This window comes from Stenella coeruleoalba (genome assembly GCF_951394435.1).
Source record: "Stenella coeruleoalba genome assembly, chromosome: 11".
NCBI lineage: Eukaryota > Metazoa > Chordata > Mammalia > Artiodactyla > Delphinidae > Stenella > Stenella coeruleoalba.
The window spans coordinates 89,759,116-89,783,435 of NC_137157.1; the positions used below are offsets into that span (position 1 = coordinate 89,759,116).

Here is a 24,320-nt window from a genome sequence, read left to right on the forward strand (position 1 = left end):
GGGGGCCACTCTTCATCGCGGTGCGCGGGCCTCTCACTGTCGCAGCCTCTCTTGTTGCAGAGCACAGGCTCCAGACGCGCAGGCTCAGTAATTGTGGCTCACCGGGCCCAGTTGCTCCGCGGCGTGTGGGATCTTCCCAGACCAGGGCTCGAACCCGTGTCCCCTGCATTGGCAGGCAGATTCTCAGCCACTGCGCCACCAGGGAAGCCCCCTGGAGCATTCTTTTTTTGTTATTCATAAAATATTTGCATTTGAGGAAAGTTAAATGTCATCTAGTCCAGTCTCTCAAGATATTTACCATTGGGTAAAACAAAAAGAGACAAGTCCCTATGGCTTTAGATATAATTTGAAATCACCGCCCTGACTTAAGTGGCCGTTGCCTTATATATTGTGGTTAATATTGTTGTTATTTTATATTGGCCATCATGGTATAGAGTTCACTATTTTTCACAACCACGTTATTCACATTTTTCAGAACCAGGTTGTTCACATTGCTTCACCTTCCTCTTTACAAAGATGATTGCAAATCCCTTTGGTGTTGGTCGGTAAGAGACACCAGGGGAGTATGTCAAGTACTATCTTCATCTTGTCCATCAATTTATTCAAGCCAGAAAGTTTTGCCACACCCTCAATTTTTTTCTTTTTCTTATAACAAATATCCATTTAATCATGAATTTATTATAATTTCTTCTATTAAGGAACTCTTGATTCTATCCCATACTATTCTTTCTTTTCTAACTTTATTTGTGGCCTTTATCTCCTACCTGAATTTTTGCAGCACCTTTCCATCTGGTTACCTTGCCATTAATTCCTGGATTATCTTTCTTAAAAAGTTGTTTGGATCATGTTACTTCCCAGTATAAAGATATTTACTCCATCTAGAGAATAGAAATTTAATCCTTAAGCCCTCTATTTGCCTTCCTTACTTCTCGAGTCATTCATCTCTTCCAATCCCACTAGATGCTTTTCCCCTCGGGCGTCATGCTAGTTCTTGAGCCAGATCTACATGCTTTTTCCTCACTTAATTCTCCACCTGCCTCTAGAGCTGCTTTCCATTCTTTTAGATTCTGCTTAAATGCCAGTGAAGCCTTCTTGGGCATCCTTATAAAAATTTAGTCCTTATTTGATGTTATATCTATTAGTTTAACCCAGATGTCACATTCTGTTGTAACCATTTTACTTGTTTTATTTTATTTTTATTTATTTATTTATCTTTTTTTAACTTTTTTTTTTACTTGTTTTATTAACAGTACCCTCCCCCCGCCCCGCCTTACCCCTCATTCTTCTAGATTTTAGGGCTTAATAAATGTTTACTGAATACATTTTAAAAATTCAAATAATATGTTTACTTCACATAACAGCAACAGTAAGCTAGAAGTACCAGGTAAAGCTGGTCAAATTTAATGATACCGGGTTATTTTCATTAACTGCATTTTAAGTATTTGTGAAAGTAGTGTCTGTTTCGTTACAGTCTAAATGACTGAGAACTTTTTATGGTTGGGTCACTGCTCGCAGCTCAATTCAGTATGGCAGACTTAAATTTTTCTAAGGCAGCTTCAACCTTGTTGAATCCCCTTGGCTGCGGTTCTGACTTGATGCCTGAGAGGTTGCCATTTGTACCGGCCTCCATCCACGGTGGGTCAGGATCCAATAGCCTATTTCTTGACTGGATCAGTATCTGGCTCCATTTTACAGAGCCGGTTGTATAAACTCTATATGTTCTTTAAAAACACATGGTGATTGTGGTCCACTGGAATTTTTATTTGTAGTTTTGACATTTTATTGCTTACTTTGGACTTTAACTCAGCACGATGACCTTTTTTTTTTTTTTTTTTTTGCAGTGGCTACGGATCACCACCCACCTTTTCCATGGACAGAGAACACAGTTCAAGAACAAGTGCAAAGGCTCTCTATGGTATGTTTGTGTATTTAATGGGGTATAATTCTATTTCTAACTACTTACTTTTTATGAATGACTTGTTCAAAGCCGTAGCTTGAACCCATGCCTTGTTTATATTATTGGGAATGAAGTAGCGATTGATAGATAAGGATTATTTTAAAAATAATTTTTACAGAAGCTACCAACGCCATTAATCTCTGCTGGCTGTCATACAATTTAGAACTACAGATGAAATGTATTCAGTACTTTCTAAGGAGTCTTTTTGCACGGTACCAGTACCTTAGGTGGATTTTCCCATCTAATTATGTATGATATGTTTGTTTAGGTAGTATTACAGTATGACCAACAGCCCTTATATAATTTCTTTCAGATCCTTCTCTAACTTCCATTGTCCTCCCTCTATTGTCTCACTTATAAATACTGGGTTTTTTTTGTAAACTTCAAATATAAAATAGAAGTCAATACTACAAAGAAGTTAAGGACTCCTGAAATATACCACATATGTTTAGGAAGGCGTTTGCTTTCACAGGGTCTGCATGGCCTTTTATTATTATGCAACCATAAAGAATGAGACTAGTATTGTGGTTAAGAGCAAAGACACTGGAGCCAGACGTCCTGGGTGCAAATCCAGTTATCAGCTGAGCAAATTACTTTACCTGTCTGTCCCTCATTTTGCTTGTGTGTATAGTGGAGATATCTTGTAGGGTTGACAGGAGAATTTAATGAGTTAGTACATGTAAAATGCTTTGAACAGTGCCTGGCAAGCAAAAACAGTGTATATATTTGCTATTATTGTTATTATCTACTATAGGAACCAATAGCATTTTCTAAATTTGAAATTCGTTTCTTTTTACGTCACCTAGAGCTACAGTGTCTTGGCTGTGGCAAGAATGACTCATTCTAAGGTTTTGTGATTCTTTCTCTGCCTATATGTCCAGTGACTAGACTTGTGGACTCAAATTATACAATCATAAAATGGATTTTATACCGTACACAGGTACATTTTCTGTGGCCTTGTCAATCTGATTAGCGTTGGTTTCAGTTCTCTTGAGTACGATATTGTGACATTCTTACCATGGCCTAGTCATTATGAACTGTATATATTCAACAAATACTTATTTTGTGATTGGTATGTGCCCAGCACAGGGCCAGTAACATATGGTCCTTGACCCTAAGGGACTTGCACTCTACAGAATGATTTGAAGAAACTGAAAAGGGAAAAATTTTTTTGGTTTTTGCAAAGATAATCAATTCCTTCAGTCTTTCATTTCTAGACAGAAGGTTATTACGTGTTTCTGTGTGCTTGGCCATGATCTTCACAGTGTCTGTTTCCATGTCCTTTGATTCATTTCAAAGATGAATAGGAGATGGTCATTGCTTGTGCACTGTCTTGGTGAGGTAGACTCGTGCATGTATTGTTATAATAAAGTGCTGGATAAGCTTGGATGGCAATGTGTATGAGTGCAGATGGAGGATGTGGGCAGGGTCAGCTCTTCTATGTGGGCAGGGCAGGTAGGCAGGAGGGATTTCATAGAGAGATTCAGCTCTGAAATTCTCCGGGCATTTGTGGGGCTGGAGGGTGCTGTAAACAGCTGTATGAACCCTTTTAAACTAGACTATAAGCTCTCTGAAGGTGGGTCACATTTGCCTTGGTTACTTCAGGATTCCCTAAGCTTAGCACAGTGGCTAATGTATAACTTATGCTCAGTAAATAACTGTAGAATGAATATAATGCATCAATGAGTTGCAAACAGTTAAGTGTTAACTGGAGGGCTCAAGGTGGTGCACCGGGAAATAAGATGGGAAAAATAAACACGGACGACATTGGGAAAAATCACGCTAAGGCATTTGGACATTGTTTACAAGGAATGGCCACTGAAGTGTTTTAACTGGGGGAATCATAGGTCATATCCATCTTGGATCACTCTGGTAGCAGTTGAGCATGGATTTGATGAGCATGGATGGAAGTAGGTGAATCAGAGACCTAAATAATGTAGGTAAGTCAGATATCTAAATAATAGCCCGAAGATTTTTGTTAAGGAGAAAGAGTATTAATCATCTCACAACTACCATAGATCCCAAAGTCTATTTTCAGAAAGCTAAGAAAGGAATAAGGAATAAAAAGTAGTACTCACCTGCAAATGTTAATGTTTATTTTGTGTTGGGAGCAATTTCATAAAATCATAGCTCCAATGATTGAATCTTTAGCTTTTAAGCAGTAAATTTTTATTTCTCCCCTTTTACGTATAAAGCAAGCTGAGGCTCCTTTTTAAGGTGAGGTAATTTGTCAAAGTCACAAAACTTTAAAAAGTTTGATGGTAAGAAAATATAACAGTCAATCTTGTGTAGTGTGAAGGCAATGAACAGCATATTGGTAAAACAGAGGACATAAATAGAGGGATGGAAAGGGGCAAATGCAAGAGACATTTATACGGACGAAAGAACACTCAGCAGTGTATTAGGCTTACAAGTCAGAGGGTTTTAAGTCCCTTGAAGTTGCAGGTAATGTTTCATTCCTCCTTGTAGCTAATACTCACCTCTCCCTCCCAGCTTGCTGTCAACAAACACACACACACACAGTATGCCTTCTCTCCGACAGGCTCCCAATAAACGCCTATGGAATGAATGGTCAGATGCATGAATGACAGTGGAGAAACACGTCCAGGTTTTGAACAAACCTTTGCAATGAACAAATTCTATTTGAAGTTTTAACTATATTTAGTTAACATTGGGAGTGTTTAGCCTCCCAATCTGCGTAGTTTTTTGTAACTAGAAACTTGGTAGAGGAGAGATTTGTAATGTCATTTACTGTGTCACAGTGTGTGCATTTTCTTGAAGATTTCTCCTTTCACAATGATTAAACCAGTTGAATAAATCCTTCAAGAATTCATTTATTTTCATGGCTGGTACATGGACTTCTCTGGGATATGAAGGTATTACTTAGTGCACTGAAACATGAGTTTCACGGTAATGACCACTGTTTTTTTATACACCGACCACAGGCTAGTCACTGTATCAGGAGTTTCATGCAACTTGGTCTTTTTTATGAGCACACTTTTCAGTCTGACCCCATAATGCGCCATGAAGATTGCTTCAGGATGACTCTCGGAGAGGCGTGGGTTTGGGAGGCCAAACGATCTGTGGCTGAATCATGGCACTTTCTACCAAAGGGCTGCCATTTTGAGCAAATGGTTTAGCCTATTGGTCCCAGTTTCCTCAACTACAAAATAGAAACGATAATAATATTGTGGTAAGTTTATAGGAAAAAATAGAAGTAATGAGCCTCTCATGGCAGTGAGGAAGGGCATAGGAGAGTCACTTTTTGTCCTGGGCCCTCAGATTCATCAAGGCTCTCAAATTTAATATTTTACTGTCACCTCCAAATGATGTTATACATCTAATCACAGTGATACTTTGACAGGACCAAGGGGTAATTTTCATCATATGTTTTTAAGCTTACATTCCAGATATCACTAGAAATTTTTTTTTATAAATCCTGTAAATGCAAACTACACGATTATGACAATACGTTAGCTTCTTTTAGATATGTGTTAGTTTATTCAAGGAAAATGGTTAAAATGTGTGCAGTTTTAATAACCTTATACTGTCCTTTCTTTATTATTGTACAAGAAATGTCAAAGCCAGCATGTCAGAGGCTCTGCGTCACTAAAGTCCCTGACGACATAAATAGGAAATACGTATTAATTTCTCTCTTCTACGGTTTCTTTCTTTTCTTATCTCATGACAGTAACATTTCATTTGTCTGCTGTTAATCAGGGAATTGAAAATGTTATACATTTTTTTCTGGCTAACCTGCTTGTCAATGTCTTTAAGCTTTAAAATTGCTTTTAAGGAACATGCTTGTAAAAAGTAGTAAAACATTCCCTTCTGTTGGGGCGTGGCTCCTGTAACTTCTTGTCCATGACTCAGAGGGTCAGTGGTGTGCACACGAGCTTGTGTACTGCCATGTGCTCAGAGGCTGCATTCCTTACCTTTACACCAGATCATTCAGAATCTTTTCCCTTTGGAGTATTTGAGGCTGTTTTTCCCATGTGTCTGGGTCCCAAGCAGCTTTAATAACCCCATATGAACTTTTCCCTGTTGGTAACATGCCTGCTTCTAGCATTGCTTCTGATATGTGTGGGCTGAGAAACTAATAGGAAATCTTGTGAGTAGTGTACATGGGTTCTGAGTGGGGAATTGAGAGACCTCCCCCTTATGCATTAAAATGTGCAAATTTTAATATTAAACATTGTGACGTCTCTGTCTGCCACTCAGAGGGCTTATTTTATTTAAGTGTGGATTCTCTGCTGTGTGCTGAACAGCTGAACTTCCTAGAAAAATAACTTTCCTTTAAATTAGATATTGCTGGATTTGGAATATGACCATTTACCTTAAATAATCAGCTGTCTAAAGTCATCCTGTCTCCAGAAAAATGTAAGTTTCACAGAATTATCATTTAGTAATACTTTATTGTCATGACCAACATTTATAGTATTGTTGGGAGACCAGGTAGTGAAAGATAAACATGACAGACAGGCACTCTCTCGAGTTTCATTTTACCTTAAGTTTGAACGTTTTTGTGATATTAGCAAGTAGGAAAATACATTTGTTTTTTTCCTGATTTTCTTTGTTCTTCTCAGGGAGGTACTGGTAAGAAGTGAGCATAAGTAATCTATAAACTATACAGTTCATTCTGTATAATTGACTTGACTGTAAACGTTCCTGTATTTTTACATAGTGCTTGACTCAACTTTCTCAGAGCAGTATTCCTGAATATACCACTTTTCTTAATAGATATCTACCCCACGTATTGTTCTTCTTGTACTTATCTTTGTTTTTCTTTCTGTTTCTCTGTGTCTCCTGATCTTGGTTTGGAACTAGGCTCTCTGTTTACTTGTCCTAACTGAAGCTCAGGCCAACTCTTGTACATTCAGGTGGCACTGAAGGGTTAAAACCCACTTCTCTTATCACCATACTCATTATTTACAAAGTGTGATTTACTTGGAAAAAAATAAATATTCTAAGAAAAACCTTTTTGAAATTCTTAAGAAGTAAAAGGCCCTTGATTATCTACTGTCAGGAGGTTGGGCGATGGTAGAGTCAGAATTCTGCTTCATAGAGTATGTCAGTGCACGTGACTCAGAAAGGCACTTTGGCAATTTTTCCGCCTCAGCTGAAAGTTTTCAAGCTTCTTTTCTCCTCGGGGATAAGCTATTTTAAGGACTTGTTGGACTGGCCAATACAATTAATTCTTAAATAATGTAGTTTTGTAAAAATGACCTTGATTTTAAAAAGTTATCTTGTTCAGATACTGATTTGTCAATCCGTGATTATAGTTGCCTAGATAATGAGAGCTTATAATTTTTACTCAGTGCTTCTTACTGATTCCCACTAAGCCACCTCTCTTCTATGGAAATTATACACTGAACTAGTGAGAAAGGAATTCTCCTTTACTGTGGTTGAAAGTTTTATAAGTGTAAAGTAATATGAACTGTAGCCCATTGTTTTATTTAGGGAGAGGACTACTCAGCAGCTGCTTTTGTGGTACATTTTTTTCTTTTTAATAATCAAGTCCTTATTTTCGAAGCAGCACTTTGTTTTCAGAGAAAGAGAAAATAACAATTTTCTGAATGTTAGCTGTTTCAAATCTTGCTCTTATGCATAAACAGCAACCTAGGCAAACGAGGATTCAGTTTAAATGCTGAGACCTGCATATTGTTATAGTTGTCATTGTACTCATTGAAGCGTTAGATGAAACCTAATTTTTTAAAATTAAGACTTCGTTGGGATCAGTTTTAGGTTCACAGCAAAACTGAAGAGAAGGTACAGAGATTTCCCATATGCCTACACAGCCTAGCCTCCTCCGCTGTCACCAGCCCCCCAGAGTGGTACATCTGGTACAACTGATGAACCTATTGTAATATATCATAATCATCCAAAGTTCATTGAAACCTAAGTTTAAGTTCCTGATCCGGAAGTAGAATATCAGTTTTCGCAGCAGCGTATCAACTCAAGAATGCTAAAATGATGCGTTACAGGATTTTCGTCTTTGGTGACTGAATTCTTCCATCTTTCTGGGTTTGTATATTGTGGTCCATGGGATAAAAGCTATTAGGAAAAACAGTGAAACACAATCAGTGGTACTGTAACCAAGTAAAACCTGTTCCTGCCTCTAATTGATTCAGAGAGAGAGACTATTTGACCGTGATTTACGCTCTTAATTTGGAAAGAAAAAAATTTCAACTTAAGGAGATAAGATGTGGTAGATGAGTTGCCACTTACACAGATTTTGCGACAGTCGCTTCCAACCTTGGCTGCATGTTAGAATTGCCTGGAGAGCTTTTCCAAATCCCAGGGCCCAGATTGCATCCTGGGCCGATTACATTAGAATCCTGGGGGGCGTGGGGGGCGTGGGGAGCGCAGGATTTTTTTTAAAGTTCATTCTAATGTGCCTCCAAGGTTGAGAACCATTGTTAGAGAAAGTCGTGAACGTCAGGAGAGACTTTATCTTGAGTATCATGGAGACTTTATTTAGGCTTTTCACACTGTTTTAAGGCTTTGGGTGAGATTTTTCAGGCTTAGGAGCATAATTCCTATTTACAGCTGTACTTGAGAATACATGTGATTTTCATAAAAAATAAATGTACTATAATTGCCTTTTAGGAGCCTTCTCTCAAAATTTCCTATTAAAATGTTAATAGTCACTTTTATTTATTCATTGACTTAAATCACTGAAACCACTAGTTTATTTATAAATCCATTTTATGGCATTTATACATTTTTAGGATTTTTAAAGGTAATTTCTTGTAACACATACATCTTATTTATTGTGTAACATGAGAGAGAAAGAGCTTAGGAATTCCTAAAATGGATCCTTGATTTGGAAAATTAGAAATGGTTCCATATCTTTTAGGCAAGCAGAGTAATCAGTTAACATCATGCTGTTTATGAATACTATCAAATAGTGTTTTTCTATTTTTGTAAAGTACGTTTCTGTGGGATTGAGAAACTACGTGTTAGGAAATTTGGGGGAACAAAGTCTTACTATTTCATAATGAGAATATTTAATTACAAAACATAATATTTTTGACCTTCGACTGTGTTTGCCAATCACTTATCTGAAAGACTCAGAAAAGCATTTGAACATCCTGGTGTCGCCGTATCAAAATTGGAGACCATGGCAAGCACTGCCATTTCTTTTAGTGTCCTCAGATCAGACCAGAGGAAACAGAACTACCCTCATGTTCTGAGTTGGCCGTGGAGAATTGTGTTAGAATACGATGAATCAGTGATTCTGAAATATTGATCATTTCTAAAAGTGCTTTTCTCAGATATGTCCCTGAGTTATCCATTGTATTTTAAAAGTTATAATGGTTTTCCCGAGAAAAATTATCCATTTGTTAATATCTCACATTGATTAATCCTCAGCTAATAATCAGAAAAATTATGGTTGTTCACTTTTTAAAATATGTAAATTAAGGTTTATGTTTTGTCATAACAGAATAGAAAATTTTAGGTGAAACCAGATGTTTCTTTTTGGTCACATTGTTTTGGTAGGACCAGATGGATCATACTTCTTCAGATCATCATCCAAACAGAAAAAGAAAGGTAGCAGATACTGAATTTTGTAGTGTGTCTGTTTTTATTAAGTAACTTTAATGCTGCAAAAGCAAAAATAGAATATATTGGAATAATATCATAGTGATATAATATAAGGCATATTTATATTTTCATGTAAGCATTAAGATAAATGTAAATGAAAAGTCACTAATTGTATCAAAGTTTAAAAAATTCTATGTGTTAACATTCCTAGTCTGTATATGTGCTTTATATTTTTGTACTTGCTCTGCTTTTATGTTCAGCAGAACTTTTCAACTTCTGTTGTTTTAGGAAAATCTAAAAGTTTCTATACTACTTGAAAGAAACAGGTTTATATTTGGGAAAAACAAAATGGTTATTAGGAAAGCTAAGGTGTGTGTGTGAGACAGAGAGAGAAAGAGATAGAGACAGAGAGACAGAATTTTACTACTGTAGGAGTCTTGAAGTTTGATCTTATTTCTTTAACCCTTGTATTTTGCAATAAGGGTGCTGAGATCCAGAGTTTTGCCAAGTTCAATCTCCTACTTAATGACAGAGCCCAAGTAAGAATCAAAACTCTTCTGGTTCCCACTTAGAGCTCTTTTTCACCATAGCATGCTGCTTTAGAAAAAATAGGGCAACTGCAAATTTACAAATAATCAAGTTGCTTGATTAGAAAGCAGCAAATACAAAATATTGCCTTCACATATTTTATTTTGGTTTTGCAGCATTTTACAAAAGAAAAACAAAGGTTGCTTTTTGCTTTTTCAATAGTTGGTGCAGAAACTTTCTACCTAACTTTCTTATTGTTTCTAACAGCTTATATCTACAATTCTGAGTATCACATTTGTGTGTTCTGTAGATGTGTGAAAATTGTTAAAGTTTAATGGCAGTGAGTATGATTGACTCTCCTTTAACACTCTCCATGGTGTGGATGTGGTGAAACATGTTCCTTGCAGTGTTTATTATTTTAATAATGTAGTCTAACTCATATAATACAGCATCTGTGACAGTATCTGCAGTTCCATTTTGTTCTCAGTGCATTAAAAGATGAAATTTACAAGCCAGTTTTTATCTTTTTGTCAAAGAAGAGGTCCCTGATTAATAAAATCTTTACACAAGATAACTTTTTCTTACAACATTAATAATCTTGTTAACCTTTGGGATTCAGAACACTTATGTTGGGTCAAATTGTTCTTGCATATAATGTAAGCTTTCTCATGACTTTTTCATTTAATGTGAACGATGAGTATTTTCAGATACACCACACAGTGGTGACTTATACTACTGTACTACTGTACTTATATATGAGATAGACTAGTTTTAGAGATGGCCGCGAGACACTGATATATGAACATCAGCCCACTCATGGGTAAATAATGGCTTTTTCAACTTCTTTTCCAGAACAAAGGAAGAATTATGCACGGGATAGTGTCAGCAGCGTGTCAGATATATCCCAATACCATGTTGAAGTAAGATGCTTTGATGTTTGCTAACTTTAGAATGAAGCTTGAGGGACATAAAAATTGGTAGTAAAATCAGAGTTATGTTTTATTTTATTTCTATGATGTTGTAAATTGTGTTGACATGTTTTCTTTCAGATTTTTATAAAGCAGATGTTAAATATAGAAGTATCTTGTTAACCTGTTTTCATAGAGAATAAATTAAAATGATAACTAGTCACTTATCATTGTCAGCCTTATTTTGGTTAAAAACAGGACCAAGGCTTCTATTTTGTGTTATGGAATCTTCTTGAAATAAGCCTTGACAGTTTCAGTGGATGGTTTAGTTTTACTTTTAGTTTTGTCTAAAGTCATTACTAGTTCTGTTTAAGCAATGGTTTCTTTTTTTTAGTTTTTCCTCTATTGCTGTCTTTCAAGATATTTGCTCTTAATTGGAATCTACTTGGGTGGACATTTGCTTATTATAATGGAAAATATTTAAGTAGGAAGTAATTTTTAAATTGCTCTTATTTTCAAGTTTCTACGTCCTCAAGCATGCTTAATTACATTTAAACAGTTTTGTTTTAGTAGAGTGAAAAGTTGGACAGTTGTTACAGACTAGAATTGCTGTTGCTGCTGTCAATTACCAATGTCTGTAGTTTTCAAGCTGCCTTGTAGATTGCCTTCTATTGTTCAGCATTTAAATAACCAAAATGGAATAAAATGGATTAACTAAAGAGAATGTTATTTAATCTGTTTAGAGTTGGTTTTTGTCACGTTTATGTAGTTCCACAAGGCTCAGTATTAAACAGATTTAGATATTTTATGATTCAAGGCATCATTTCCTCTATTCAACAAAAACCTGTTTGACCTTATTATCCCAATAAGGTAACCATGAAGTTCTAGAGTACTTTGTATTTGTCTCTCCCCTCTCTACTAGCTGACTTCAGTTAGTTTAACTTGCTATTTTTTTGGAAAATGTTTAATAAGCGACTGTGTGTGTTATGTTTTTTCTTTTTGCCAATCATAAGCACTTGACTACCTTTGTTCTGGATCGGAAAGATGCTATGATAACTGTTGACGACGGAATAAGGAAGCTGAAATTGCTTGATGCCAAGGGCAAAGTTTGGACTCAAGATATGATTCTTCAAGTGGACGAGAGAGCTGTGAGCCTGATTGATTTAGAATCAAAGGCAAGTTGGAAATATTTATACTATTTTATTTTCAAGAAAGTCCACAAATATTTATGTTTACAATTAGATCAGGTTGTTTGAAAATGGGTAAAAATTTAGCAACGTAAAATATTCTTGTCAGTCATTTTGAAGAAAAAGTGTCATACTTTATGTACTTTATGCATGTGAAATCATGTTTTTAAACTAGAGATAGAGGGATACAATGTTTTTTTAACCATGTATGATGAGATGGAAGAATTGAAAAAATGCATCGTGCTAAAATAAGGCCCCTGGGGACTTCCCTGGTGGCGCAGTGGTTAAGAATCCACCTGCCAATGCAGGGGACACGGGTTCGATCCCTGGCCCGGGAAGATCCCGCAGGCTGCAGAGCAACTAAGCCCTGTGCGCCACAACTACTGAGCCTGTGATCTAGAGCCCACGTGCTGCAACTACGGAGCCTGCGTGCCACAACTACTGAAGCCCGTGCGTCTTGAGCCCATGCTCCGCAACAATAAAGGTCACTGCAATAAGCCCGCACACCGCAACGAAGAGTAGCCCCCACTCGCTGCAACTAGAGAAAGCCCATGCGCAGCATTGAGGACCCAATGCAGCCAAAAATAAATAAATAAAAATAAATAAATTAAAAAAAGAGAAACAATTGCACTGATACCAAAAAAGTAAAATAAAATACAGCCCCTGTAGGGCACTATTCTTTCTTTTTTTTTGTTTTTGGCAGTACACGGGCCTCTCACTGTTGTGGCTTCTCCTGTCGCGGAGCACAGGCTCCGGACGCGCAGGCTCAGTGGCCATGCCTCACGGGCCCAGCCGCTCCACGGCATGTCGGATCTTTCCGGACTGGGGCACGAACCTGTGTCCCCTGCATCAGCAGGCGGACTCTCAACCACTGCGCCACCAGGGAAGCCCTGTAGGGCACTATTCTTTATGACACATATTAATTACATGCTATGCCAAACCATATCCCAGTGATATGGTTTGAACCCCAGTGAGTGAACTAGGATAAAAAGGTTTGTGTGTATGTACATTAACTTCCACCAGGCCAACACTGGGCACCTTTCTTTTACACAGCTACTCGGGTAAGGTGCTGGAGCTCTTAAAAAAGGCCTTCTCTGAGCTCCATCATCTAATAGGCATTTGAGTTGCTAAGATAAAGACAACAACTCTTTGTTGTCTGATAGGAGTCGGGGTAAAATTTGCCCTTTCTTTCATCTCATTCATTGAATTCTGTGAGAGAATAGCAACTAAGAGCTTCTCTAATCCTCATAGTTTCAAGTAATTGTAGAGGAGAGATATTATTTAATTTGCTTTTGCAAAGAAAGAAAAGTTATTATCTCTCTAGTATGGCTCATAAATTTCATTCTAATTTAATGGAACCTGCATTTTTTGTTTCACCTTTTCTGGGTCCCAGGGAGTCAGGACTTAGAATAAATTTATGGTGTGATGTCTATGTGCTGTCTGTAATAAAAGTTATTGTTATTTTTTATGTTCTAGTTATCAGGGATATTGTATTTTGTTTACTTAAAAAACCCCACAATTTCTCCCGTCAATTCCATCGTGACACCACTCGCTACTTGTGTAAGGCCATTAGTGTTAGGGTAAGCACCTTAAATATATCTCATGAAATAATATTCACTTTCACAAGACCAAATATCTTAATCATTTTGAAGAATGTATTTTTTAATAAGATTGTTCTGACCATGCTGTTTGACATTTTTGGCTGGAAAAACTTAACATAGTGAATTTTTTCATCTGAGAGATTCAGTGAAATAAAAAGTGTACAAATGATGTGTTATTCTCAGCCTAACGTTTGTGATCACTGAAGGTAGAAACTAAGAGTATGACTGTACAGTGTTCAAGTAAAACAAACAAACAAACAAAAAAACCCAAAACTACATAGCCACAGGGAAAAGAATACCAGGTAATATGGTGAATAACTGTGGAAAGAGGCCTCAGTTTACCTATTTTGCTCTTAAAGGCATCATCTCTAGCCCGTAATCTTAGGAAATCAGTAATGCTAATTTCAGTATTTCTTCTGTTTATTAAGAACACAACTACATTCCTTTGTTAAATATTTCCATTTTTGTTGCTCTTTCTCCCATCCACCAGGCTTGTTATCTTTGCTGCCTACTTGTACCTAATCATCCTCCAAATTTACCGTGTTTACTAGCATCCATTGTCAGTGTGATTTGCATACTTTAAAAATTATTGGTAGGATGTCTAGAGCTCTTTGTGGGATGGATTTTATATAGGTAATGAAAAATAAGGCAAGTTATATTTTTACTTTGTAGAATGAACTGGAGAATTTTCCTTTGAACACAATCCAACACTGCCAGGCTGTGATGCACTCCTGTAACTATGATTCAGTTCTTGCCCTCGTGTGCAAAGAGTCAACTCAGAACAAGCCCGATCTTCATCTTTTCCAGTGTGATGAGATTAAGGTAAAAGAAGGGTGAATTTTCTTTCCCTTTAAGCACATGTTCCAGCAGCTTTTGATTATCTACTTCAGTCACATGGCTAGTAGGTACTAGATTTTTAGTTTCTTAGGATTTTGTAAGGAAAACAAATACCTCGGTATCTTCCCTAGGGTTTCCAGGCTAAGTAAATAAAGAGGAGATAGAATAGTATTAAAAGAAAGAAATCAGATGCATTCTGTTTATTAAAACAAAGGTGTGGATAATACATTAAATTCTTCACTGAGGAACTTGGACTTATAATTAAAGATTGATTCTTCAAAAATCATTCTTCATGGACAAGAAATAATCATGTCATCCTATTTTATTCTGCACGAATCACATAGCATGGATTATTGCAATGAAACACTTGGACATTTTCCATGATATCGATCTAAGGTTCACTGTTTAATTATGTGACTGGAATAACTCCTCAAGATATGTAATCCCCTATTGATAATGTGAAAATAGTTGAGCATAGTTACCAGTAATAATATGCCATACGCTGAAGATTTGTATTTCAAAGTACACTGTACTTTTCAAATGATTATAACTTGTGATGCTTTATTGGACATTAGAATTTATCTTCAAACTTGAATCTTTATTTCATGAGTTGATTTCTCTAAAAGGGAAATCATTTTTGGTTGAGTTGATTGGTGCTTCGTCAAAGCAGTGTTTTATCACTGTGACTGCATATTATAACATATACAGGCAGTTTTTATCTTATAAAGAAATGCCGGGAGATTAGCATGAAGTGTCACTTGATGTTTTCTGTAATTCTTTGACCTTAAAATATGTTAGGTAAATTAAGATTGACTATGAATTGTGTATTTTATAATTTTCTTTTAATTTCAATTTATGTCATAAATGATTTTCTAAAAATCGTACTTGAAAAGAATTGTGGCAGTAGATAATTTGTATATGTAATGTTCATCAAACTTTTATATAGTGCCTTTCGAAAGTCATAAAGCGTATTAAGAATTTTGCAAGGTTAGATTTATTAAATCAGTAAGGATTAAGATGAATATTTTGCTCTGAAAATATAGTGAAATTTAATTCAAACATTTTAAAAACAGAGAACTATGCTAAAAGACATTTTAAATCTGGTGTTTGCTTCAGCGCTCTAAAATCCCTCCCTGGAAACTAAGAGTTATTGGGCTGAGTGAAGTTTCTGGATTTCAGTTTTGAGGATAAAAGGTTTGCTTTATTTGATAGGGCATGATGATATTGATGGGTCCAAAACAGATTTACTGAATGCTGTTTTGTCCTCATTAAAAGTCAAGGACCACTACACAGCTATATGCCTTTACCCATTGGTGCACATATGAGATGGATGTTTTTTCTTGCCCCATTAAAAATATAAATGCAATGAAATGTGTGGTTTCTTTTCTATGGGCCGTCTTGCAACATCAGTTTTGTGTTTTAAAGTTTCTTTATCAGGGGACTTTACACAAAACTCCTGCTCACCTATGTAGTAAATTTTTTCTTAGAAATATGATGGCCAACCCCACACCCTGCCCATAGGAAATTCAGGATTCCTAGGCATCTTCAGTTGTATTTTCCCACATAATAGAAAGCCTTTGAAATGACGTTCGTAATGTCTTCCTAAAACGAGGATGTTCTTATGGAAGTGAAGCCCGACTAGGATGCATTAGCGTTCTCGTTTAATAGCCGTGTGACCTAGGCCGAGTCATCATATAAGTATTCCTCAGTTTTATTAATTATAAAACAAGAAGAGCAGATTATATGATCTTTAAGTATCCTTTCAGTTCTAAAATTTTATGATTACCTGGACTTATGGTAAAAGAGTATAATATGTATGTATGTATGTGTGCATATATGTATTTGAGAAAAACATCCGTAATTACAGAGAACAAGCAGGCACAAAATAGAAGATAAATACATCCCAGCAAGAACCTAATATACAGTAATAATCACTGGCTAAATAAACTTCAGAACCAAACAAAATAAATTTCTTAGCTGCTAATCTCTTATTGGTTCCCAAGAAAACCAAATTAAACGTTCAAGGGTTATTGTTGGAAAAGGATCGGAAAGGTCAAACCATTTAGAGAAAGTTAATTTTTATGAACGTGCAATGACAAAATAAAGGGGTTATCACAAAGGTTACAACCTAGTGTTGGGGTCCACCCCGTGACAATGTGGGTTCGTCTTAAACTGGGAGTAGCGCTGCTGCAACTGAGTGGTTTCCACCAGTTAATGGGGGCCCAGTGGATGGGGAGGACGGGGGAGAGGAGGGATGCTGCTCCACATGCTGGTACTTCTGATTCCTTCACTTCTTCCCAGGCATAGCTATTGACCCATTACATTTTCAGCATGTGTTTGTACTTTCAGCATATGCAAATCCTTTTTCTCTTTGCCTTTATGCAAGTATAGCTTTAAAAAAAAAAAAAAAAACTAAAGGAATCTGGATTAAATAATCTTTAAAAATTCCTTCAGTTTTCCAATCCTGTCATTACAAAGTTCACTTAAAAAAACTGGAAGTGTTATGTTTCGAAAGCAGATTTTAAAAAAATAAAATGGCTTCTTTGCATCAAGACATTTTTGTTTTGGACAGGGAACATAATCCCTTTTTCTGTTTTAACCTACATATCAAGACAAAAAAAAAAATCCATAAGCCCCCAGGTAACTTGTCTTTCATTGCAGGCAAACCTAATTAGTGAAGATATTGAAAGTGCAATCAGCGACAGTAAAGGAGGGAAACAGAAGAGGCGGCCTGATGTCCTGAGGTAAAAACATGAAAAGAAATTAAGGGCTAGAATTGGTGTGTTTTTAAGTCTTTTTTTTCCTCTAAAAATGAAAAAAAATATATTTTCAGTGAAGGTATATTATTATATTTTGCAGATTACAACCTGTAATCTCAACTCATTTGCTCTCGCAAGTTTGTCGGTGTATGTGTGTGTGCCTTTTCTCTCCGTGATTCTGGTCTTTCTCTGATACGGCTCCTTCTACTTGTGTTGTCACAGAGACCCATGAACCAATGTGTGGCATTTTAAGGCAAGGTAGCCAAAGGGACTATAAACAGATGTTAGGTCTCTAGTTGGTTAACAGCCTTTGCAAATCATAGGAGACCCAGAAAAAATGTTAAACCTGGTTTTCAGCTGATTTGAAAATGTTCTATATTTTTATATTTCATATACATTTATAAATATACATAACATGGCATGGTTAGGAAATCCTTGTTTTTCTACCCCTTGACATAGTTCTTCTTGAGGTTGAAGGACTAATACCATCAAATTGAGAGAATTGATGTATTGTAGAAATAGAGATGGTAGAAATTCAGTTTGTTTTCATCTGTTTTTAGGATGATTTCCAAAGCAGACCCTGGTATACCGCCTCCACCCAGAGCTCCCGCCCCTGTGCCACCTGGGACTGTGACCCAGGTGGATGTTAGAAGTCGGGTGGCAGCCTGGTCCGCGTTGGCAGCTGACCAAGGGGACTGTGAGTATTACCAGGGATTGGTGCTTATTTATCATTTACTTTGAGTTGTGACCTAGTTCTTGTTTTCAAAATCTGATGCTGATTTCTGAGCTGAAACTTGAGGTTAGTTTTGTCAAAATAAATCTTTCTTAAAGGAAAGTTAAGCCTTGGGCACTGTAAGATTATTGTCTCTGAGAGTTCAGACCAGTCTTAATAAATATCGTGTTAGGAGTAGACTCTTTTCTTTCTAAAGCAGTCAAAGAGAGGAAGTTCGACTCAACTAATAATTAAAAGAATGGTAATATTATATATACCAAACAGGAGACGATCAATATTTTTTTAAGATAATACTTCAAGTTCTTTCCATTATTATTATCTTACCACTGTCCTCTTTTGGACAAACTGTTTGTGGTTACAAGGACAGGATGTCAGGGCAGGGGTAGGGTGACGGAAAAGGGCTAAAATGCATTCACCATCGGGTAAACTTGCCCAATGGACCCTATGTCTGTACCATCATTTTACCATGACATTCTTCTTTAAAAACAAATAATCATGGCAAAGAACATAGTGTAACCTTTTATCTGACAGAATGTTTTACTAAGTCTGAAATTTTTATAACTGGAAAATGCCTTAAAATATGTTTGGTCCAATCTCTTCATTTTAAGGGTGAATAAATTGTGATCCAGTGGGTCTGAATTTGATGGAGACCATAGCCTCATTCTTTTGCCTCCTAGTTCAATGTGATTTCTTAAATCTCTTATCCTTTATCTAATAAAGCATTATTCATGAGACTCTAACAGTGTAGTTAACCTACGGAACTTGATTGCCAAAATGAGTGATACTGGACTGTACTTTGAGTCTGGAGAGCCAAAATCTGGGCTCTGGAGCAAGACAGGGACCTACCTGTGCGACCTTGTGAAGTTATGCCTTACTTGCAGAATGGGGATAATAATTCCTATGTTGCTGTGAGTCTGAAAGCAAATAATGTCTATAATAGTACCTGGAACAGTATAGTAGACATCCATTTTTGCCAAATTGAGTTCATTTTATTTTATCAATTGCTTTCCATTTTATTTAGATTCCCATGTTCTTAAAGTTATTTTCACTTTACATATAAACCCAGCTACCGAACAGATGAAAGAAAGAAATCTTTGAAGCATCCGCTTTTCAAAAATAAAGTAACAGAATTATTATTTACTGTAATGTTATAGCAGTTTCTGTCTTTAGGAATTATATACATTTCTATCAATCCACTTTGTATTTACAATTTTATGTTTAAAAACTAAACGGGAGTTTACAGTGTTTTCTGCTTCTTGTGTACTTACAATATTTTTGCTACTGTTACTATTTTGTAGAGGGGATGTAGGTTTTATTTTGAGAGAAGTCAAAATGGTTTTTCTTGAAGTTGAGGAAGGATAAGACATCTTAAGTTTTCAGACATTCTGAATAAACCTGTAAAAACATCTGTAAAACCTAATGTAATGTACAACAACAAAAATTTATTCCCGGGAGTTTCTGAGCCCTCATTAGATTTTGTCTGAAATACTCTGTGCAGTCTCATCTATTTAAATTACAGTTAGGTAAGGTTTTCAGAACTTCTGGTTTACTACCAGGTCAAACAGAACACACCACTTACCACATGAGGTTCTGTCCAGCGTGCAGGCTCCAGGCCAGTTGGAAAACCCTCCAAGAGGAGTATCCCCCTGGTCCCTCTGAAGGCTCCAGCTGACTCAGGCTGGACAACTCCTTCTTTGGACCCTTAACGTAGCTCTACCCCTGACTGCAGAATAGACCTCTGTAGAATAGTGGCAGTGGGATGCTAGTAGCGCCGCAGATTATGAAAAATCCGAGAAATACCGCATCTCTCTCACTGTGCCGTCTGAATGATATTTGGGGACCTACTGGAGTTCCTGATAGCTGTAGTTCAGCTTCAACTTACTGCCCTCTGGAGTGCACTAAAACCAACACAGCAGCTAACCGTGTGTAAAGCAGCAGCTAACTGGCAAGATTTCATATGTTGAAATTTCACCGATTAAGTTTTGTAAGACTGAGCGATTTCTTCCCCTTTTTTGGCAAGTATTCCATTTAAGGGTAAAGTTAGGCATAGAGGAGGCATAGCAGTTTTCAGTATTTTTTGCAGTTCTCTGTATTGAACATCAAGAGTCATGATGATCCATCATGAGTTGTATTTCCGTTAGTGATGATACAGTTTTTCTGTTTCATCCATCCATTTTTCTTTCATTTCATCTACTGAGAAATCTTTGAATGAGTATCTGTGTTTAGTGGAAGTGTTAACTGACCTGTACCAGGACGGAGTTCATGATAATGATCATGATTAACATCATGGTCTAGCCAACTGAGCTAATGCAAGACTTTGGTTCTATTTTTTTTGTTTTTGCGGTACGCGGGCCTCTCACTGTTGTGGCCTCTCCCGTTGCGGAGCACAGGCTCTGGAGGCGCAGGCGGGCCCAGCCGCCCCGCGGCATGTGGGATCTTCCCAGACCAGGGCACGAACCCATCCCCTGCATCGGCAGGCGGACTCTCAACCACTGCGCCACCAGGGAAGCCCAAGACTTTGGTTCTTTAATTTGCAAATTCTTGTAGGTATTTCTACTTATAAAGTTTATGGCTTAACATGATAATGAACCCAACATTGTGGGTTTTAAGCTTAATTAGACTACAATTTTAGAAGCACTTTACTATCAGAACCCCCAAAGCTTTACTGTTGTCATGATGTTAGATGGTATGAAAATTAGGAGCTTTAGAACTTAGAACGTAGTCGGCCCATTTTAAGAAGTAGGTGCTTAGCCGCACGCATGGCCGGGACAGCTGTGTCCGGTGGTAGAAGCAGCTTAAGTGGCTGAGCCACAGCCCTCGCCGCCTCCTCATAATTCCTGGCTTTTCACAGGCAGATAAACGCCAGCTGAGTCGGAGCCGGTGCTCGGACGTGACGAGCGGGGGCTTGGAGAGGAAATGAGATAGTCCTCCCATGGGGATGCTCCTGGGACAGACCCCTGGATGTGCTTTTCCATCTGTCCTTACAGCAAGCCCGGGAAATGTAGACAGTCGGCTGCTCTGTCCTTTTGGAGGCCTCGGAAGCTCCGGGCCGCACTTAAGCAGCTGATCCTCCTGATCGCCTAACCCAGGTGTTGCCCCTTGTAACCGGCAGGGCCGCATAAACCTAAAGTGGGAGAGAGGAAAACAACCCATTTGGGGCATGTTCTATGAGAAGCCACCTGGTCGGCAAGCAGTGGGAAGGAGAGAAAAGACGGCTTGGGCCTGGTCCCCCGGGACCTTGTAGTGCCAGTGGTGGGAAACACGGCCAGGACCTCGTGGGTTTCTATTTTTTTCTTGTGTAGGAATTAAAGAGTACTATGTTAGGGTTGGTTCCACTGGCAGCTGACTTTGGAAAGAGAGAGAATAGAGGGGAAATTACAGTGTAAATCAGTCCCATACAAATGGAAAGCCAGTACTGCAGCCCTGCCAAGTGTGGTAGCAAGGATGCACGTCAGAGGTGATGGGCACAGCTTTGACTTTTGTACCCAGTGGAGGTGTTTCCTTTTGCAAATGATGCTCTTTTCTAGCCAGTTTGCATGTTTGATGATCTATATTGGTATCACTTAAGCAACAGGTTGAAAGATACATGATTCTCTTTTCTTTAGTTGAGAAACAAAGGAATTATTATCAGCAGGAAGAAACACCTGAGGTGATGGCAGCCCGCATTGACAGAGATGTGGTAAGTGAAATAGTCATCTTTATATCTTTGGCTTTTTTTTTAAAGGAAAAATTATTAACAGGGAAAATTAGGTTGCTTTCAATAAAGGTATTTTGTGGAAACCATATTTTCTCTTTCCAGTGGTGGTTAGGCCCTTTGAATTATTTTTTTAAACTATTTTTGCCTTTATGCCAATATTTAATTAGTAGACTAAGGCTGTGATAGAACTAGACTATCAACTGGTTTGCAGAGGAATTTAAGCTGAATCATCAAGATTTGAGGGGTTTTTCTTTTCTCATAGTTTGTAACCCATAATTGAAATATCTTCTACAGTTGTCTTCCTGGCATTTACTCTAAAATATTTTATAATGCCCGAAAGATAAAAGTTATGTGGCATTTCTTAAGGGTAGATAAGTACATTTTAATGCTTTCTAAAGGATAAGGCTGTATTTGTTTTTATTTCTCCATAGTAATTTCCTTGCAGAATGACAATGTCCTGTGACATAATCATAAAATATGACATCAGCATAATTACTTTTTATACTCTACTTATGTTCTCAGCTTATTTGGAAACAAATATTTAGAGGAATTTGAAGTTTGGAATTTAATTTTTACATCACAGTATTACTTGTTAATACTTAAAACTTTATTTAATACTTAAAAGCTTATTTAACCTCAGTTTTTACTCTTTAGTTAAAAGAATGTCAAGTTTCACACATAAAAGAGAAAGTCAAGTAAGACTATAGTATGTATAATATAATATGTATAATATAATATACAATATAGTATAATCAAAGTTGATCTCATGATCTCTGAAAGCATAGTGCATCATTATTTCTGTTTTACCCAGAAGAAATGCTTATTAATGCCTATTATTGCAGATTATCTATGTGTTTATTTATCATAACACTCTAGAGCCCTTTAATTCCATGAAATAACATTGTCAGTGCTTTACTGGAAAATTTATTAGAAAAACAGAAATGCTCAGTGCTGTTCTAACAAAGTGTTTCTTGGAAATTTTTCCCCTAACTTTATGTGGGCGAACACAATGAAAAAATCAGAGTAATTGAAAATAATTAATAATCTGAATAGATATTGTGAATGCTTTCTTTATGGTATTAAAAATAGAACAAAATTAAGCTAAAGAAAAATGTAAATGTTAGACTTTAGCCACAGGTATATTTAGTTCAAAACTTTTTCTTAGAATTAGTGATAAACCTGAAATTTGCATGTGGGAGGTGTTCCTTTTTCTTTTCTTTCTTTCTTTTTTTTTTTTAACTTTCTGATTTTCCTTCACAGTGTACAGCTAAGGCAAAAATAGTTTTCTTTTGTTTTATATTTTATTCTGTAATTTCTAATTCCAGCAAATCTTAAACCACATTTTGGATGACATTGAATTTTTTATCACAAAACTCCAAAAAGCAGCTGAAGCATTTTCTGAGCTTTCTAAAAGGAAGAAAACTAAGAAAGGTAAAAAGAAAGGACCAGGAGGTAAGTTGGATTTTCTTAACCTTCTAAAGACCATTCAGAATGCCAGTGCTAGGCAGAGTTTCTGCCCTTCTGAGTTGTTCAATAAGACTCCATTGAGCAGGGACCAAGGTCCCTTTTCTGGTTTTGAGATAGCACCAGTGATGTAGGCAGAGATTAAGATGAGCCTGGGGAAGAGTCCATTTGGTCCCAAGTTGGCTACAGTAAAGAAAGACTCTAGGACACTTTACCTAAATTACAGAGACTCTGAGATTCAGTAGTGACCATATGTCTATAGTTTTCATTAGTCATTATAAAAGTAATGTCTGTTAAAGAAAGTCATAGCACCATTCTTCCCATATTTGAATTTATTTAATTGTAAATATAGAACCTCATTATTTTGTTAAATAAAAGGATTGACTTTTCTCATTAAAATAGTTCAAACTGTTAGTGAATTTTAATTTCTTATCACAAAACACCAAACAGTACATTCGGATCACCTACAAGCAGTTTTTAAGTGTGCTGTGGTTCAGCTATTTAAAATGACCTCAAAATGTATAAAATTATAATTATGGAACAAAATGGTGTAGATTGAAATATATAAGGGAATAGTAAATAAATATTCCTTTTATTTCACATGACTTCCACATCTTTCTCTAGCTCTGTCTATATCATAAGCATGTGACCTGTAGACTTGTTTTCTAGATGGATGGATGTGGATATACCTCACCTCCATACATTCTGAAATCAAGTATTACTGCTTTCTGATGTCTCAAACCACTTACTCCTCTTGTACTGTTTACGAAGGGTATACTATCTTCTTGGCCATCCAGATTCAAAGCCATAGATTTTTTTATGAGTCCATTCTCTAGCTTATAACCAACATTGATTTTATTTTTTCGGTCCCTTGTACCCAGTTTTTTCCTTTTTCATTTTCATAACTAGCACTGCTTCCAGCTGCCTCATTTTTTACCCAGCTTTCTAAGCAACCCTCAAGGCTTTAGTCTTCCATTCTATGAGGACAGTCTTCTTAAAGCTCGAAGTTGGTCACTTCATTCTTCTGCTGGAAAGCATGTTAATCCCATGTTCTACTGATATAAGTCAAACTCTGGCGGTTGAGGTCTGGCAGTCAAGGTC

General features: G+C 36.9%; 1 protein-coding gene across 6 annotated transcripts in view; it reads left to right on the forward strand.

Moving 5' to 3' along the window:
- EPS8 (EGFR pathway substrate 8, signaling adaptor) overlaps nucleotides 1–24,320 on the forward strand; it is a 261,244-nt gene that overhangs the window by 190,148 nt on the left and 46,776 nt on the right. For 5 of the 6 annotated variants that reach the window (XM_079936969.1, XM_079936968.1, XM_079936971.1 and 2 more), the window contains 9 exons: nucleotides 1,842–1,915; nucleotides 9,461–9,511; nucleotides 10,886–10,953; nucleotides 11,955–12,116; nucleotides 14,402–14,551; nucleotides 17,228–17,310; nucleotides 17,886–18,022; nucleotides 21,664–21,737; nucleotides 23,081–23,207. In XM_079936969.1, coding sequence (XP_079793095.1) covers nucleotides 1,842–1,915; nucleotides 9,461–9,511; nucleotides 10,886–10,953; nucleotides 11,955–12,116; nucleotides 14,402–14,551; nucleotides 17,228–17,310; nucleotides 17,886–18,022; nucleotides 21,664–21,737; nucleotides 23,081–23,207 — 926 coding nt within the window. The remainder of the gene's footprint in view (nucleotides 1–1,841; nucleotides 1,916–9,460; nucleotides 9,512–10,885; nucleotides 10,954–11,954; nucleotides 12,117–14,401; nucleotides 14,552–17,227; nucleotides 17,311–17,885; nucleotides 18,023–21,663; nucleotides 21,738–23,080; nucleotides 23,208–24,320) is intronic. The other variant, XM_079936972.1, reaches the window with a different exon arrangement.